This window comes from Heloderma suspectum, chromosome 2, assembly GCF_057233095.1.
Source record: "Heloderma suspectum isolate Gila_16-S chromosome 2, 16-S_ref, whole genome shotgun sequence".
NCBI classification, from domain to species: Eukaryota; Metazoa; Chordata; class Lepidosauria; order Squamata; family Helodermatidae; genus Heloderma; species Heloderma suspectum.
In genome coordinates, this window is record NC_139459.1 from 102,006,652 (window position 1) to 102,023,985 (window position 17,334).

Consider the following 17,334-nt stretch of genomic DNA (forward strand, 5'->3'; position numbering starts at 1 on the left):
AGAAACCCGTACGAGGGTCAAGAAGCAACAGTAAGAACCAGACATGGAACAACCGATTGGTTCAAAATTGGGAAAGGAGTAGGACAAGGCTGCATACTGTCGCCCTGCTTATTTAACTTATATGCAGAGTACATCATGAGAAACGCCGGGTTGGATGAATCACAGGTCAGAATTAAGATTGCCAGGAGAATTATCAACAACCTCAGATACGCAGACAATACCACCCTAATGGCAGAAAGCGAAGAGGATCTAAAGAGCCTCTTGTTGAGGGTGAAAGTGGAGAGTGCAAAAGCTGGTTTGAAACTCAACATTAAAAAAACGAAGATCGTGGCATCTGGCCCCATCACTTCCTGGCATATAGAAGGGGAAGAAATGGAAGCAGTGACAGATTTTAGTTTCTTGGGCTCCAAGATCACCACAGACGGTGACTGTAGCCATGAAATTAAAAGACGCTTGCTCCTTGGGAGGAAAGCTATGGCAAACCTAGACAGCATAGTAAGAAGCAGAGACGTCACCTTGCCAACAAAGGTCCGCATAATCAAAGCTATGGTTTTCCCAGTAGTAACGTATGGCTGTGAGAGCTGGACTATAAGGAAGGCTGAGCGCTGAAGAATTGATGCTTTCGATCTGTGGTGCTGGAGAAGACTCTTACGAGTCCCCTGGACTGCAAGGAGGTCAAATCAGTCCATCCTAAAGGAAATCAACCCTGAGTGTTCATTGGAAGGACAGATACTGAAGTTGAAGCTCAAATATTTTGGCCACCTAATGCGAAGAGAAAGGTCACTGGAAAAGACCCTGATGCTGGGAAGGATTGAAGACAAAATGAGAAGGGGACGGCAAAGAATGAGATGGCTAGATAGCATCACTGATGCAATGAATATGAACTTGAGCACACTCCAGGAGAGAGCGGAGGACAGGAAGGCCTGGCATGCTATGGTCCATGGGGTCACGAAGAGTCGGACACGACTTAACGACTGAACAACAACAGACTTTGAGTTTTATAATATCATTAATAGCACAATACTATGCATGTCTACTCAGACATAAGCACTAATAAGTTCAGTGGGGTTACTCCCAGGTTACTGTGCATAGGACTGCAGCCTAACATAGTTATAAATCTGCACTTTGCAGATGAAGGGAGGTGAACATACATAGATTTTCAGTGTATTGCTTGGAAATGGAATCTTTAGCATATTACATTCACTAGATCTGAGTCTGTGGAAGAACAAGCCAAATGACATGCTTTTCTTTGATCAAGTTCTGGATTTTCAAATAAAATCATCTACTGCAACCTCAGTTTCAAATCCACATTTTTATTTTTAGTTTTACTCTGTCCTTAGTGTGAATTTACTTGTCATTTCTTATGCAAATGCAGGTTGTAATGGAGCTAGAATTGTACCTCAAATCACTCTTAAGGGCCACTTTTACATTTTTATTATCTCAAGAGGGCAGCATTGCTGTGTTAACTGCAGAAGGGTATTTTTTTTTTACTAGAAAATAAAACTTATTTTCTTTCTAACCCATTCTTTGTTAACCTGATTTTGATAGCACACTCTCTTTGTTCTCTCTCTACAGCCCATTATGCTGTAATGGGCTGTTCTCTCTCTCACTCTCTGGTCTGCACCCCCATCTCTCTCTTGTTCGTTCCCTTCCCAAAGGCTTTTCTACAGCCCCATCTGTTATTAATTCATTTAAAATATTCCTTGGCCGTCTTTCAGGGAAGAAGCCCTCCCAAGACAGCTTACAACAATACAACACATAACCATTAAGATATTAAAAGTGATAAAACATAAATGCAATTTAAAAAGCCATAAATAAATAAAACAGCCATAAATAAATAAAACAGCCATAAAAACAAGCAATATAAACAGCCATAAAAACCAGCAGCAACAACAGCAACGTCTGTTACCACCTCTTTCCTCACCCCTCTCTCTGCTCTCCATTTTCTCAGTTCTTTTCCTCAGTTCAGGCTTTTGGTTTTGATCTATTTCCATATGCCTCCCCATGTTTATTCATCCTTAATGTTTTGGTGGCGGCAGAAGCCCACAAGGCTTTCACTCTCCAGCAGTTCACACAACTGAGGGAATATCCGACACAGGTGGACCATCCAGCAGCAGCATGGCTGACTAACATAGGATGGAAAACTAGCACACGGTCCCCCTATGTACCTCTGATTCCAAGGAGGAGAAGAGCATTCTGCCACCTCCATTTTGTATGAACTTTGGGAAGTCCCCATAGTCCCCATCCCATGTTAAGCCAGCAACATAGGAGAAACTGCAGTGTCGCTATTTCCTGCATCCTTATGCAGCGTGAGAAGCTCCACCCTACTTGGGAGTAGTCAATGCTGAAGCTTCTGATCATGCCAGTATTGCCCTTCCTGGAGATTAGGGCAACCCTGGTGACTTCTGGAGCCAGAGTGTAGGACTCAGCTAGCTCAGGGATTCTTAACTTGGTGGCATAGGAATGAGTTGTGTGAACATAATGTTAGAAGGAGACCTAAGATGTTCCTGTGAACATGCCAGTGGAGCCAAATTCTAATAGCTACTAGCTGTTGGCACATTCTAACAGCCAACCGACCCTCAAGCCAAAATTGCTCAGTCTCTGGGAAAGCTATTGGCTTTTCAATACAATTGCTGCCATAAAAGTAACCAGTTCACTCAAATATGCTGAATATCTGCAGCCCCTCCCCTCTAGATGTTGCAGTTGAAATATTTGGGAGTTTTGTTTAGGAAGATGGGAAGGGTGTGGGTGGGGTCTTATGGGTTCCTATGTAGGTAGAGCAGCCCTTTTAGTTCGGGTACCCTGAAAAGGGGCTAGATTTTCATACTTGTTACACTGGTATTCCACCCTTGCTCTGCTCAGGAGCGCAGAATGGTGCATTAGCCTCTCAGTAACACCTTGAGATAGGCTAAGTTGGTGCTATTTAGCACTGTAGCTCTTTAGTTCCATAGCAAGGTCAGTCATCAGTCATTTGGAAGAGAAGGAGGGAGTGTGTCATCCTACTTGCCAACTACAGGATGTGCTCTTTCTACTACTACAGTAGCTGCAAAATTAAAAATGAAAAGCTGAAATAGGGTACAGGATACCAAGCTACATAGCATGCTGTGGAGTCCTGGATGGATACCTTAATGGGATTAATGCAAAAATTAAGTACCCCAGGTATTTCATTCTTCCCATTTTGCCTATTTGTTGCCAGAGAAACTCCTTGGGCCAAGAAGTTTAGAGGAGAGGATGAGAAGCTCATCAGTGTTTAAACCAGGGGTGGGTAACACACAGCCTGCAGGCTACATGCATCCACCAGCACCACCCCATTACCCCCCGCCCCCCTTTTAAGAAAAAGTTTTAGATTGCCACCAAACTGCTACAGAGGCTTAGAATGGTCAAATTTAACGTGAGAACAAACTAAATTTGTCCATTCTAAACCTTCATGGAGGCTTGGAATGGACGCATTTCCCCCCTTTATTTTTTTTGCAATGGAGGGAGTGCAACCCACAGTGGGTTGGGTGGAATTGGCCCCTGGACTGCCCAAAGTTGCCCACCCCTGGTTTAAACAGCAAATTGTTCTTGGCAGGTTCATTCTTAGAACGCATTAGCAGCAAATGTCATGTGAGAGGCTTAGCTAAGTGTGAAGACGTAAGAAATATTAACCTCTATAGCTGTTGATGGGTTTCTTCTTTCCTTTTTAGAGTTGATAGATATCACCTGTACATTGCTGCTACTGAACCCAGATTTCACTACTGCATGGAATGTAAGGTATGTTCAGCAAATGTGGCCGTCACGACTTCTGGTAGCTGCCTAAAGTGTGAGTGAGCCATAGGCTTTTAAAAAAGTAGAATTTAACTGCATACCAGCGATCCTTTCAGCTAAGGTACTTTGGGAAAGCTTTTAATAAGATTTTTCATTCTCTCCAGAGTGTTACTGTCTTTCATACTTCATGATAGTATTTGCAGTATATGAATCTCAATCAATCTTCTGTGTACACACCTAGACACCTGGGGAAGTGAATATATTTTGACCAAATGCCTGTATCTGTTGGCTGTATTTATCTGTTCGTTTACAACTTATTTTGGAATGGCAGCTTTATAACAAATGCCTATCCATGTGGCAAATGCATGTGCAAAGCTCAAAACCAATTATTTGGGCCATATGACTCTACTCTCCAAGCTTTGCTTTTTTTTAAATCAATAAGTGTGCTTCCAGGTTACAATGAAATGTTGCTTGTCTCTTTGTGTGTGACGCACGCATGCACACAGAGAGTTGAAATTAGGTAAAAGAATGTTTCTTGCAGCTTGATTCTAAACATGTTTACACAGAACGACGTCCCATTGAGTTCAGCGGGGCTTAACTTCCTGGTAAAGATGCTTAGAACTGTGATCTTTAATGTTTGTGAACCGTCCAGAGAGCTTCAGCTATTGGGTGGCATATAAATAAATAAATAAATAAATAAATAAATCTTAATGGATCATTTTCCTGAAATGTGAACAAAGAACTAACTCAGAGTTGAAGCTCAGAGCTTTCACCAGTTCTTCTCTTTTGAGCAGTTGTTACTTTTGCTGTAGAACTGATATAGAGGCTTACACCTATAGAGCAGTGTAAAATAAATACAACGGTCTGCCATTCATTCCTGAATATTATTGTGCTTCAGAGGTATCAAATGGAAGCAAACTGCAATGGTTGTGTTCAGATATCATAATAAACCATGCTTCTTGTTATGGGTATGAGCCTAGCCTCCCCACAGGCTCACAAACTCCCCATTTTTCCTCTGGTTGTGGCTGTGAGGAGGAGACTGAAAGCTTTTGTTTCTATTTTTGATTAAGCACGGTTTATCATGTCATCCAAACCTGACAATCTGTGATTAATCTTAACTATGGGTTGTTTGAAACAAGCCAATTTCAAACTCCAGATAATGAAGCTGGCTTGTTTTGACAAACCATAGTTAAGATTAACCATAGATTGGGGCTCAGGCATAACACCAAACAGGCTGCTCTGGCTGTTTGCTAATTTTTGCTAATTTCCCCCTTCCCCTGCCTACTCTAGTGCCACTTCCCACACTGTTCCACAGAGTCCATTAACCCTCTGGAGCAGATTTTAAGGGGACATTCGGGCTGCAGGGGAGGGGTAAAAACGACATTTTACTACCTAGTGATATCTCAAATAAACGGTAGAGATAAGGACCTCTCTCTCTGAGATTGGTTATTTATTTACTTATTTACCTACTTTCATGATTTATAGGCTGCCCTAGAACAAAAAATTCTCTGGGCAACTCAGAGAATAAAAATAACACATTAAAAATGCTCTAATACAATAAAAATACAATAAAATAAAACACAACTTTAAAAACACCAAATTAAAAAAAATGGAGCAAAGATCAAAAAATAAAAATCAGCTGAGTTAAAACAATGTTAAAAGCTACAATATGATTTTAAAGGCCAGGAAAAGTAAAAAGGTCTTTGCATGGCACAGAAGGCACTGAAGTAGTGCTAGGTGGACCCTTCTCGGGAGGGCATTCTACAATCAAGGTGCTACTGCTGAAAAGGCCTGTTCACTGTAGCCTCCCACAATGCCTCACTTGGCAAGGGCATTCAAAGAAGGGCCTCCGATGAAGATCTCCGGGTCTGGAGAGGAACATGTAAGAATAGACATTTACATGTAGGAAGAGGCAATCCTTCAAACACAGAGATCCCAAGCTGTGAAAGGCCTTGAAGATCAAAACCAGCGCTTTGAATTGAGTCCCTTCAAAACAAACCGGGAGCCAGTGAAGATATCTTTGCTGTGTCTAGTACCAGTTAGCAATTTCTCAGTCTTATTCTGTACCAGCTAAAGTTTCCAGACCACTTTCAAAGGCAGCTCTGTGTACAGTGCATTGCAGTAATTAAAACAGGATGTTACTGGGGCATGGATCACTGAAGCAAGACTATCCCTGTCCAGGAAGACTCATAACTGGAGTATGTGGTAAAAGGTGCTCTGAGCCACAGAGGCCATTTGTGCCTCAGTGATAATGGTGGAGCTGGACCCCCGAACTATGAACCTGGTCTTCTTCGGAGAGTGCAACCTCTCCAAGAACAGTTTGAACACTGTTATACTCACCTGGAGTATAAATGAACAGTGGTGGTATTGCAAAATGCTCTCAACTAAGAGGGTGATAATTTCTTTAGCACTTGTCAGTATGCAACATTTAAAAAAATAATATTGTTGTTGCAATCACATTTTGAGGTGGGGTAAACTGAGAATCAGTGACCTGACCAACACTTACAGTGAGCACCATAGCTAGGCATAGATATGAACCTGGGATTATTTTTTGGTGACAAGCTTATGTACTTGTGACCCCAAAACACTTTGGGTTGGATTCAGTCATCATGCAAGTGGCAGTCTGCTCATGCAACAGGACTTCCCCATCTTCACTGCCCCACTTCAGCCCTCCATGTGTGCCCCAAATGTGCTGTGGAGGGTCCCCCCCCAACTCTCCAGAGTAGACTTGGGGGGGACCACAGGGACGAAGGGGAAATCTGTTCTGCCAGGTCTTCAGTTGTTGAAATGACACCATTAGATACATCTCTAAGCCAAGTACTTTACTGTTTTATTAAAGCCCCATATAATTCACTGACAAATGAAAAAAAAGTTAAGTATGAATGAAAGAAATACATGCCTTATCACTCTTTATTCTGGCTCTGACCACTTGCTAGAATATGCGGAATGTATCTTTCCTTCTGTAATGGCCCCTCGCCTGTAACCAAGTCACCTGTAGTTTTAGAGGGGCCTAGAGATCCATAATGCTTTGCTTTGGTTCATTATTAAGTGCAATTTCCTTGCTAGTGGGCCTCTGAGCTTGTGAGATGAGTCAAAGGTCGATATCGCTGCCTCAGCACATTCCATGCTAACGAGCTGCCATTTATCATATCAGGGCCTAGGAAGCACCTGAGAAGTGAGGCTCTGTTTATGCTATGGTTACAGGTGTCTGTGCTGGGAAAGTTCTGGTTGTTTTCCTTCTGAACAAGCACTGTTAGTCTATGCTGGGAAAGTTGCAGATGAATGCTAATTAACGCTTGCTGCTGTCATGCTGCATCACTGCTGACATGTATGGTATAAAACCCATTTTACCCCTTGGCTCTGAGTTCAGAGAAGCTGTCCGATCCAACCATTGGGTACGCCTGTGTGCTGTAAGTATTCAATAAAGTCTCCTTCTTAAGCAAACCTGGATCTGGCTTATCATTATCCCGGCACCTCCAAACCTTAGCAGCCCACGGCCGGGGCATACACCTTCCAACTTGAGAGCTGAGGATGACCATTTGATTTTCTGTGCATGTCAAATAGGTACATGTGTGTATGGATTTGCATAGATCAGCTCCAATAGTCCTTCCTTCATTCAATGAAGGTCATTCACTTGTTCTTCCTTAATTAGATTTGTCTAATTTCCATCAGCCTCAACTCAAGTTCTATGCCATTCAAATTCTTGACACCTAACACATTGCAGTGAATAACCTATTTCAAGTTCAACCAGGACAGAGGCTGCAAATTCTTCTGTGCATAAAGACAATGAATACTGAATGAGAGGGCAGTAATAGAATGAGTTAACACAAAAGCTGTATTAATACTTACTATGCTTGATGGACTGTGCCGTTTCTTATTTAAGAGCGCTGAGTTGAAATAAGAAGCAGTGGCTACCTCAGAGAGAAAGTAAATGCTTATGCAAAAGTATTGAGTTGAACTTCAAAGTGGAAGAAAAGAAAAGAAGGCAAAAAACTGAAATCTGAATAAAACAACATTGTAGTTGCTAGAGACGAAACTAGAAAGGCAAATCCTGACCTCAATATGGAAGCAGGGAGAGGACCAGAACTGCCGCTTAGCACAAAAGCTGTTCCTTGACATGCAGGTCTTACAGTAAACCCTAAGTAGTTGATGCCCTTCTCAAATATCACCAGGAACAAAATGCATTCATGACAAAATGCAGATTATAACAGCTGATGCAGATATTCTGGCTCCTATCTGGAGGCTCCATGTGGATAGCTGTAACGTTTGCAAGTTGCTTAATATGTGGATCCCATCTCTCTGCCAGCTTCAGCAGCCTCTTGGAATGAGCTTTTAGTATACCTAAGAGACCATCACTTATAGACGGGCAAGTTCTGACTTGACAGGCACACGTGAAAGGGTTTTCTTCTGTATCACTCCCAAATTGTGGAATGCACTCCACTCGGAGTTACGGCCCGTCTCTCTGCTTTTAGAAAAGTTGTCAAGATACGTCTTTTTAATTTGGTCTCTTACATTGTTTTAACGTGTTTTATTGTTTATAATGTTTTTATTGTTTTAATGTTTTTATTGGGAGTGTTAGTATACACCATCTCAGTAATTTTTTGCAGAAAGGTGATATACAGATACTAAAAATAAGTAAAATATTTAAGGTATAAATCAGGGGTAGGCAGTTTTGGGTAGTATGGGGGCCACTTTTGATCCCCAGAGATGCACACTCCTGCCGCCATGCCACCAAATTGTTTAACAATAACAACAAAAAGACTACTACTAGCTAAATTAGGAAGCTGAAATGAAGGAACCCAGGAGTGGACTTTTATGTGAAAACAGGGTAAGCTCAGTTCAGTTCTGGTATCAAAAACAAATTATTCAGCATAGGCTCTGAATATGCTCAGAGGCACCCTGTTCTTTCATTCTAAGCATCTGCCTTTTGCACCTGCTCCTGGTTCGTGAATCTTGTGGTTCTAGTACAAAATAAAGTAGATCCAACAAGTCTGAAGTCTGTCTCCCCTTAGTAGATAAATAGATTTATATCTGGTCACATTAGGACCAGTAGGTGAGGGTCCCAAATAATCTTCCCCAAATGGAACCTGCGGTCCTCTCAGAGGCTCATTCTGTATGAGATGGTGTACTTGACAATAAGATTAGATGGATAGAAGCTGCCCATTGAAAAATTGGAAGACTGGGAATGGAAAGCTTTAATTAACTCTAGTATTATGATTCCTTTCCGATTGCCATTTTTCCTCCTGTTTCTAATGGGAAGATGGAATATTAGGCAAATTAAAAACATTGTACGAGAAGGAGATGGATTCCGTCGCGCTCTGGTGCCAGAAGAGATGTTTATTCATATCAGATTTAGGATTTCCACTTTCCCCTGTTGTGTAGCATATGGTTGGATCATTTCAGAGTGGCATCTAAACTTTCTCCATCTTACTCAATGCTGGTATGATTTTATGGACTCTCTTCTGCCCTTTTGAGGCAACATACTATGAACATGTTCATAAAAGCCTTTGAGAGTTGCCTCACATCAGATATCACAAATCACCATATTTCATTCTCGGACACAATATTTTCAATAGAAGCAGTTCACATATTCATCTGGGAGTAATCAAACAATGCACATTCATATGTGGGCTGGTTCTGTAATACTATATTGTATTCATTAACATATTTGTAGGCTGCCTTTTGGGCATAAGGCCCTCAAGGCAGTGTACAAAACAAATATTAAAACCATTTAAACAGTAATAAGGGTTAAAAACAGAGCAATACAACTCCTGATCTTGCTTATTCTTCAGAACGTTATCATTAGCCACATTACTTTTGTTATCCATTTTGTTATTTAGGATATCTGTTTATTATGCATGTAAGATTGTGCCTCTTTCCAGGACTTTTGGGAAAAAAACACCTTTCATATCCTACCTCCTCCTGCCCCCAGTTTTATTATATGTGATTCCCTTGATATGTTATTCTGCATCCTTAGATTATGCAGTGGAGCTAAGATGTTTCTTTACCCACTGCAGTCACTGGCAACCCTTGTATTACTTGTCACGCCAATAAAGTGTCCTGGAGTTCAACTGATATGATTTTCTCTGTACGGCCTCTGCAGTTCCGTTGTTCAGTGTCACTTGATGCTACAACAGGAGTACTGAATTGAGTTTGTTCTATGTAAGAACATTTGCATGATAGTCTGTAAAGGATACTTAAATGGATTGGATAACAAGACAGGCTGGTCCTTGGAATAATGCATACAGACTTCTCCCCAATATAAATATGAAAAAGTTGTATTTGAGTTCTGACTCATGTAAAAGGGCTCAAGGTGTTGAAAATCTCATATATATTATATTGAAGTCCTGTGTTTTGCTAGGATGCTTGCAATCAAGTATTTTCCATTAATAAATGATGAGATAAGGGCTTGCATGTTGAGTCTTCGGGGGTTTGGATCTGACATTCTCTACCTCCAGTGCTGTTGTTGAATATGAAGGCAAATCATATGTTTTCCTTTCACCTTCCCAGAGGTAATTTTCAGCTGTGAGGTGTATGGGCTTCCTCCTGACTGATCAGCAATCAGACTTGACTCAGGCTAGCAGGAATCCAAAATGTATATAAATATTGATTCAAGAACAAACACTTGGCCCTAATAATCCTAATTAGCTTTCCTTATTTTGAAGTTTAAGGTCAGGATAAATTTCTTGCCTTACTACACTTTGTTATTTACATATAAATTAAAGCTGAACTAGAGAGCAAAATAATCTGTAGCCTGTTTTATAGGATAAGTGCCTTAACAGCCTGCAGCAGAAAACCAAAATTGTTTTTATCATTTCCCTCCCCCTTTCTGTTGTAAAAGCCTTTCCTTTTTATTAAACCGTATTTTCAGCTTCTACAGAAGGGCATCAGCACAGATAGCTTCACTGAGCTACGGAATATATCATAAAAAGCAAACATACCATTTTTTGCTTAACTTTAGCTTTATAGTTTTGAATCTTTCCCTGCTTTTAAATATTTTGTAAACAGTGATTAATGCTGTTGACCAGGTTCGCACATAAGGTATTGACTGGGTTTGCACATAACATCAACCCATGGTTTATTTAATCCATGGGTTGTTGAATTCTGGATTGTCATGAATGCACAAACTCAACCACGCTAACAAACCATGGTTTGTTAACCATGAACTACCCAGAAAGAGACCTCATGGTTTATTGTTGGGTTGTGAATTCTGGGTTGTTTAAACCATGGGTTGTTGTTATGTGTGAACCTAGAACTCTGGGTTGTTCATGGGTTGTTTTGCCAGGCTACAGAGGTGGCAGGCAAGATCGGTCAAAAAACCTAGCCACTCTGTATGCCAGTACTACAGTGCCACAAAGGCATTTGGGATACAAAGAGAGAATGGCTGAAGGAGGAGGCAACAAACAACCCAGAGATTGAGAAAAACAAAACCATGGCTTGTTCAATTATCTGCCAGACAAACCCTGAATAGGGCAACAAACCATAGGTTAACAATGGGTTAAATACACCATAGGTTAGCGTTATATGTGAATCAGGGCAGAGTATATTAAGAACAAAATACATAGGAAGCAGACAATTCTTCAGCTAGCAGAGAAGGTTTGCAAAGACAGTTTCAGGCATTACAATTTCCCTACCCAAAAAGCACCTCCTTGTAGGAAAATGCATAGAAGCCACGTGGAACTAGTCACACATAGCAGTTGCATGTGCATCTTGTTGCTCCATACACATATGGTTGCAGCTTATGTTTTTCCTGTATCTACATGCATCACAAAAGGAGTTCATGCAGTTGCCATACATTATCTACTTGCTGCTTTCACTCATTTTAATAATTGGAAATATATGGAAAATCATAACATCTGAAGCAGATCTAAATAGGAGAGCTATGATTCCGTGCAGGACACGGAATAATGGGCTCAAGTTACAGGAAGCCAGATTCCAGCTGAACTTCAGGAAAAACTTCCTGACTGTTAGAGCAATACGACAATGGAACCAATTACCTGGGGAGGTGGTGGGCTCTCCCACACTGGAGGCGTTTAAGACGAGGCTGGACAGCCATCTGTCAGGGAAGCTCTGACTTGGATTCCTGCATTGAGCAGGTGGTTGGACTCGATGGCCTTGTGGGCCCCTTCCAACCCTACTATTCTATGATTCTATGATGAAGTGAGGAGACAAATGAGTATAGTGGCTCATCTTTGGGGAGTTCAGTGAAAAAATATTAGCTTTAATGTAACTTGCTTACATTGGTTTACACCAGCCATCCCCAACCTGATGCCCTCCAGATGTTTTGGATTACAACCCCCATCAGCCCCAGGCAGCATGGTCAGTGGTTAGGGGCAATGGGAGTTGTAGTCTAAAACATATGGAGGGCACCAGGTTGGGGAAGGCTGGCTTACACCATAACTTTACTCTTTTTCCTCAAAATTAAGTTGTGGTGTAGATTTATATACAGTCAGAGCAGAAATGGAAAGTTCCCTCTGCTTAGACAAAACGGTGAGTTAGTTACTTTTATTTTAATACAAGAAAAGGATATTTTCATTTGATTTATCACTGGACATCTCCAGTAGTCATGTGTATTCCCTTGAGAATTGGAAGTTACATGGCAAGCATTCATTTTCTCAAAAAAAAAACAAAAAAAACCCCTCATGATCTGCACAAAATAAGCCCTGTTGTTGCTGACAATAACTTAACCACCTGAAATTCCCTTCTGTGTTACAGCCTAAAAGCACCAGCCCATTCTACATCTGTGCAACTTCCATTTTGAAACCTTCCATGGTTATATGTATGCATGACAAGGGGTGGGAATTTAATCCAGAATGTTTATTTAAAAGTGACAATTTGGTTGTGCAGGAGGAGAAACCTAAGTGGACGTGAAGCATTTGTATGCCAGCAGTAGCAATACTTCCTGCTGTGAAGGCAAGGCCACTCAGGAGTAGTTTTACTCCTTCATTAGGTTCAGTGTTTTGACTACTCCTGGGCTATTTCAAAGCAACAGAGCTAAGTTTTTGTGCCTCTTATATTGTAAATTTAGGGGGGGGGGTTCATTGTTTAAGGGCACAATCCTATGCATGCTTAGACAGAAAAGAGTCCTACAACTCCCAGCATTCCCCAGCCACTCATGTAGGACCTTTTCTTGTCTAAATATGCATAGGATTGCACCCTGAATTATCATATGTACTTGCCCTGCATTTTCACTAGATGGGTGATTCTACTTGTCTAGCTGGGGCTCTGCGGAGAAGGAGGGAAGGAGGCTGGGGTGGCTGGAGGATTCATCATAAGCTGGCTGCCCCGGTCTCCTCCCCTCCCTGCCCACAGAAAGGCTCCCTTTCCTGCCTCTCTCAGCTCATGTTTGCGAGCTCCTAGAGGCAGCCTGCTGCTCCGTGCCAGCTGCGAGGGGGGAGGGGAGCCTGGACTCCTGGGTCCGAGGTTGGAGCGCTGACTCTGGCCTGAGATCCAGAAATCTGAAATATCCTATTGCCCCCCCAGCCTCTGTCTAGGAGCCAAAGGATTGCTTCCTTAATTTTCTAGCAAGTTCGTTTTGATCTGGTTATCTTTATTAAATGTGTTTGTCCTAATTTATTCATTTTATTACTTTTTTCAGGAAAGAATTAATACTAGCTGGCACTTTAAATCCGGTTAAAGATTTACATCTTGGAAAATTGGCACTAACTAAGTTTCCAAAGAGTCCAGAAACATGGATTCATAGGTTTGTCTCCCTCTGTGTTTCCTCCCTGTCTCCCCGCCCCCTCTATATTGAAATATATATTTGCGTTTCCCCTATGGGTTTTGGGGGACAGATGCTATCTGGGAATAAAGAAGACTACCAGGTAGTCTACTTGTAAAGTACTTCTCTTTGTTGTACAAAAATAATGTCTGCTATATAATGGGTTTTGTATTGAAAAATAAATGTTTTGTTCTTCATGTGTCTCTAAATCGACTGTGTTTAACCAGCAAAGAAATATTGAGGTCATAATGGAGACCTCACTGGAAACATGAACATCAGGTTGTATCTAATGTTAGTCTAACTTAAATCCCATTCAATTCAGTGGGTCTACTCTAAGTACGACTACCATTGGATACAACCCTGTGTCCTGAAGTTGTGAAAACACCAAATTAAGTATTACGAATTATTAGGGAAATAGTTGAAATGAGAACATAATGTTTCATAATGCCATTATATAAATCCATGATGTGGCCACATTTAGACTACTATGTACAGTTCTGCTCACCCCATCTCAAAAAGGATCTCCTGAAGAAAAGGACAACTATAAGGAAAGGCTAAAGAGTTTAATATTTTTTGGTTTTGAAAATGATGATTAAGAAGGGATGTAAGAAGTTCATATCAGTATTAACAGTGTGGAGAGAATTATTAGAGAATGGCCCAGTTTGGACAATCAAATCCTTGCTTAATTAGCTAGGATATGCATAGGCTTTGTATGCCCATATGCAGCTCCTTCGTTGCCTCTTTGCACCTCCCTTTGTGTGAACAGCAAAACAAACCAGGAAGCTGGACTTGACCATAGTTTCCTGTAATATCTGAACTGGGAACTATAGTTAATGATGTTGGAATATGCCAGGATTCAAAAGCCATCTTTACGCATGGTTCGTTTAGCTGCCTATGCAAAAGGGAGGAGAAACAGCGAAAAGCTTGCATGTGGGCCAACAAAGTTTGTGCATATCCTGACTTATTAAGCCAAGATATGACTGTCTAAACGTGGCCAGTGTTTGATAATGCTGGAACAAGAGTTGCCCAATCAAGTTGATTCTCTGTGGGTTCAGGATAGGTCCTTCAAAAGGAAGTACTAGTTTGGAATGCTTTTTAAAAGAATTCATTGTCAAACAGGGGCTACTGTCAGAAGTAACTAACAAAAGCACTTCACTGCCATAAGAAGTATTTTAGAGTATTGACTGATGATTAGTTCAAGGTTAGTCTACTTCTTCTTTTCTCCATTCCAACTTCCTGTTTGTTGTGAATTAAAAACTAGTATAATGAAGTAACAAACAAAATAAAATGTTTTCACTCTCTCTTAAATTGGCTTTTGCACTCTTAACTCTCTACACTACTTAACCAGACGATGGGTGCTGCAACAACTAATTCAGGAAAACTCCTTGCCCACTCTTGTGACTAAAGGGAATATGGAATCAGCACCCACGGAAAGAATACAGCGGTTAGTGAAAGAAGAAATGGATGTTTGCTGTGAAGCTGCTGGGAGATATCCAAGTAATTATAATGCCTGGTCCCATCGCATCTGGGTTTTACAGAACTTGGCAAAGCTCAGTACAAAGGTATGGTACAATAGTAAATAGAAGTTCCGCATTTTAACCTTGTAAGAAGAAGCATTTGCATGAGTTGGAATGTTAGTTTTTTATTAATATGAAAATCTTTGGAATTGAATTTTATCACTTATGGCTAAGGAGCTTTTGAGGAGGTGTGAAAGTAATGATATGTACTGTATTGAGCTTGATTCATACAAGGAGTCAACCAAACTAGGGGCTGCACAGAGCACTAGACAACATTATTGGTAGGTAATTCAAGTCCATGCTTTGGCAAAGGGAGACAGGAGATTGTGGAAGATGGAGTAGAGCGGATGAAGATAAATTAGGTACTGGAAAACTCCATAAAGGCTCCTGCTAGAATACACGAAACGATGTTGTACAACAAATATTTAAATACAGTGATTCTTGGGCTTTCTGCTGCTTATGTTCTCTAAAGACAGTATGCATTGTTAAGATGGAAATCATGTATTAATATAGGTTCAAAGAAATCAAACAGTTTAGAAACAACATAGTGGTATTTATAAGTGCTTTTCAGATATCTGAGGACAACCTTCAGCTCAGCTTATGCTGCTTTAATGAATTAGCATGACATCAAACAACTGGAATGTGGCTAACTGGCTTTAAAAATGCCTTATCAACTGGAACAGAAATACCTGGTTGAAAAGCCGCTGGTTCCACCCCTTCAGGGTGGTACTCACGGGGTGTTCTCTAAAATGGATTGTACAAGCAAGTTGGAAACTGTTCTACCTGCCCTGATCTAAGTTTTAAAAGGACAGTATCTGTATGACTTTCACATTGCAATTTCTCATCTCTGAAGCAGGCTTGGTGCCTTTTTTATTATGCAGGCCCACTGACCTTCCACAAAGCTATGCTTGACTCTGCATTCTTTCATCTCCACCATCATCTGCTGCCCTGCCTGAGCATTTCCAAGGGAAGGGTGCTGAGTGTGCAAAACCTGTAAGCTGTGTTCAGCTCCTTGCAGGGAAATCATTTAGCAAACTCTTCTCTCTTCTCCCCCCCACCCCCGCCCTCTCCCCATCTTGTTAGCCGACAACCTTCAATGAGGACCTTTTAATAATAACTTGAAAAATATGTCATGGGCTCCAAGACAATGTCAGGTAGTCCGGCAGCCCTGTCACTTAAGTCCCAAATAGAAAGGGATTGCAGAGAAAAGACTCTTCCCCCCTCCAAAAGCATGACCTAGGAAAGGGAGCAAAGACTTTCCTTCCACCATTTAGCAAAGATTGTTAGCAATTTGTTTCTAAAAAGAAAAACTAGTTGCAGTAAAGCTACGGCAGCCATTCTGGGGTTTAATCCAGAGCGATAATGAACGCTACACATTATAATTAAATATTCATTGCATCCGTGATGCTATCTAGCCATCTCATCCTCTGCCGTCCCCTTCTCCTTTTGCCTTCAGTCTTTCCCAGCATCAGGGTCTTTTCCAGGGAGTTTTCTCTTCGCATTAGGTGGCCAAAATATTGGAGCTTCAGCTTCATTATCTGTCCTTCCAATGAGCACTCAGGGTTGATTTCCTTTAGGATGGACTGATTTGACCTCCTTGCAGTCCAGGGGACTCGTAAGAGTCTTCTCCAGCACCACAGTTCGAAAGCATCAATTCTTCGGCGCTCAGCCTTCCTTATAGTCCAGCTCTCACAGCCATACATTACTACTGGGAAAACCATAGCTTTGATTAGACGGACCTTTGTCGGCAAGGTGATGTCTCTGCTTCTTACTATGCTGTCTAGGTTGGCCATAGCTTTCCTCCCAAGGAGCAAGCGTCTTTTAATTTCATGGCTACAGTCACCATCTGCGGTGATCTTGGAGCCCAAGGAAGTAAAATCTGTCACTGCTTCCATTTCTTCCCCTTCTATATGCCAGGAAGTGATAGGGCCAGATGACATGATCTTAGTTTTTTTAATGTTGAGTTTCAAACTTCCAGTGGTTTCAAACTGGCAAGTGCAGGTTCCCCAGTCATACGAAGATTCTGCTTGCATTCAAGCAAGCACAAGTGAAATGTCCCTTCAGATCTTGCTGCTCAATGCGGTGAAGTCAGGGGCTGATGGGGCAGGGGCAGGCATACACGGGGAAGTTGGGGGCGGGCCCAGCACGCGCAGCTCCACCCCACTGCATTCATTCCAGTGAATGCCTGAACAGGTCTATACATGCATTGTTATGTGTGTGTGTGGGGGGGTGTTTAAGCCCTTGTGCCCCAAGGCTGCCAGGTTGTCCCCCCAGGCTGGGTTTCACCTGGCCAACGCTTCCCCAGTACTGGTAGAGCTATTAGTGCTTCATGACTTAACATGTAGCAGC

At 41.5% G+C, this 17,334-nt stretch overlaps 1 protein-coding gene across 2 annotated transcripts in view; it reads left to right on the forward strand.

The window, feature by feature from the left end:
- Nucleotides 1-17,334, forward strand: part of PTAR1 (protein prenyltransferase alpha subunit repeat containing 1) — a 59,778-nt gene that overhangs the window by 21,103 nt on the left and 21,341 nt on the right. For both annotated transcript variants that reach the window (XM_084834377.1, XM_084834376.1), the window contains exons 3-5: nt 3,687-3,753; nt 13,346-13,450; nt 14,817-15,030. In XM_084834377.1, the coding sequence (XP_084690503.1) occupies nt 3,687-3,753; nt 13,346-13,450; nt 14,817-15,030 (386 nt within the window). The remainder of the gene's footprint in view (nt 1-3,686; nt 3,754-13,345; nt 13,451-14,816; nt 15,031-17,334) is intronic.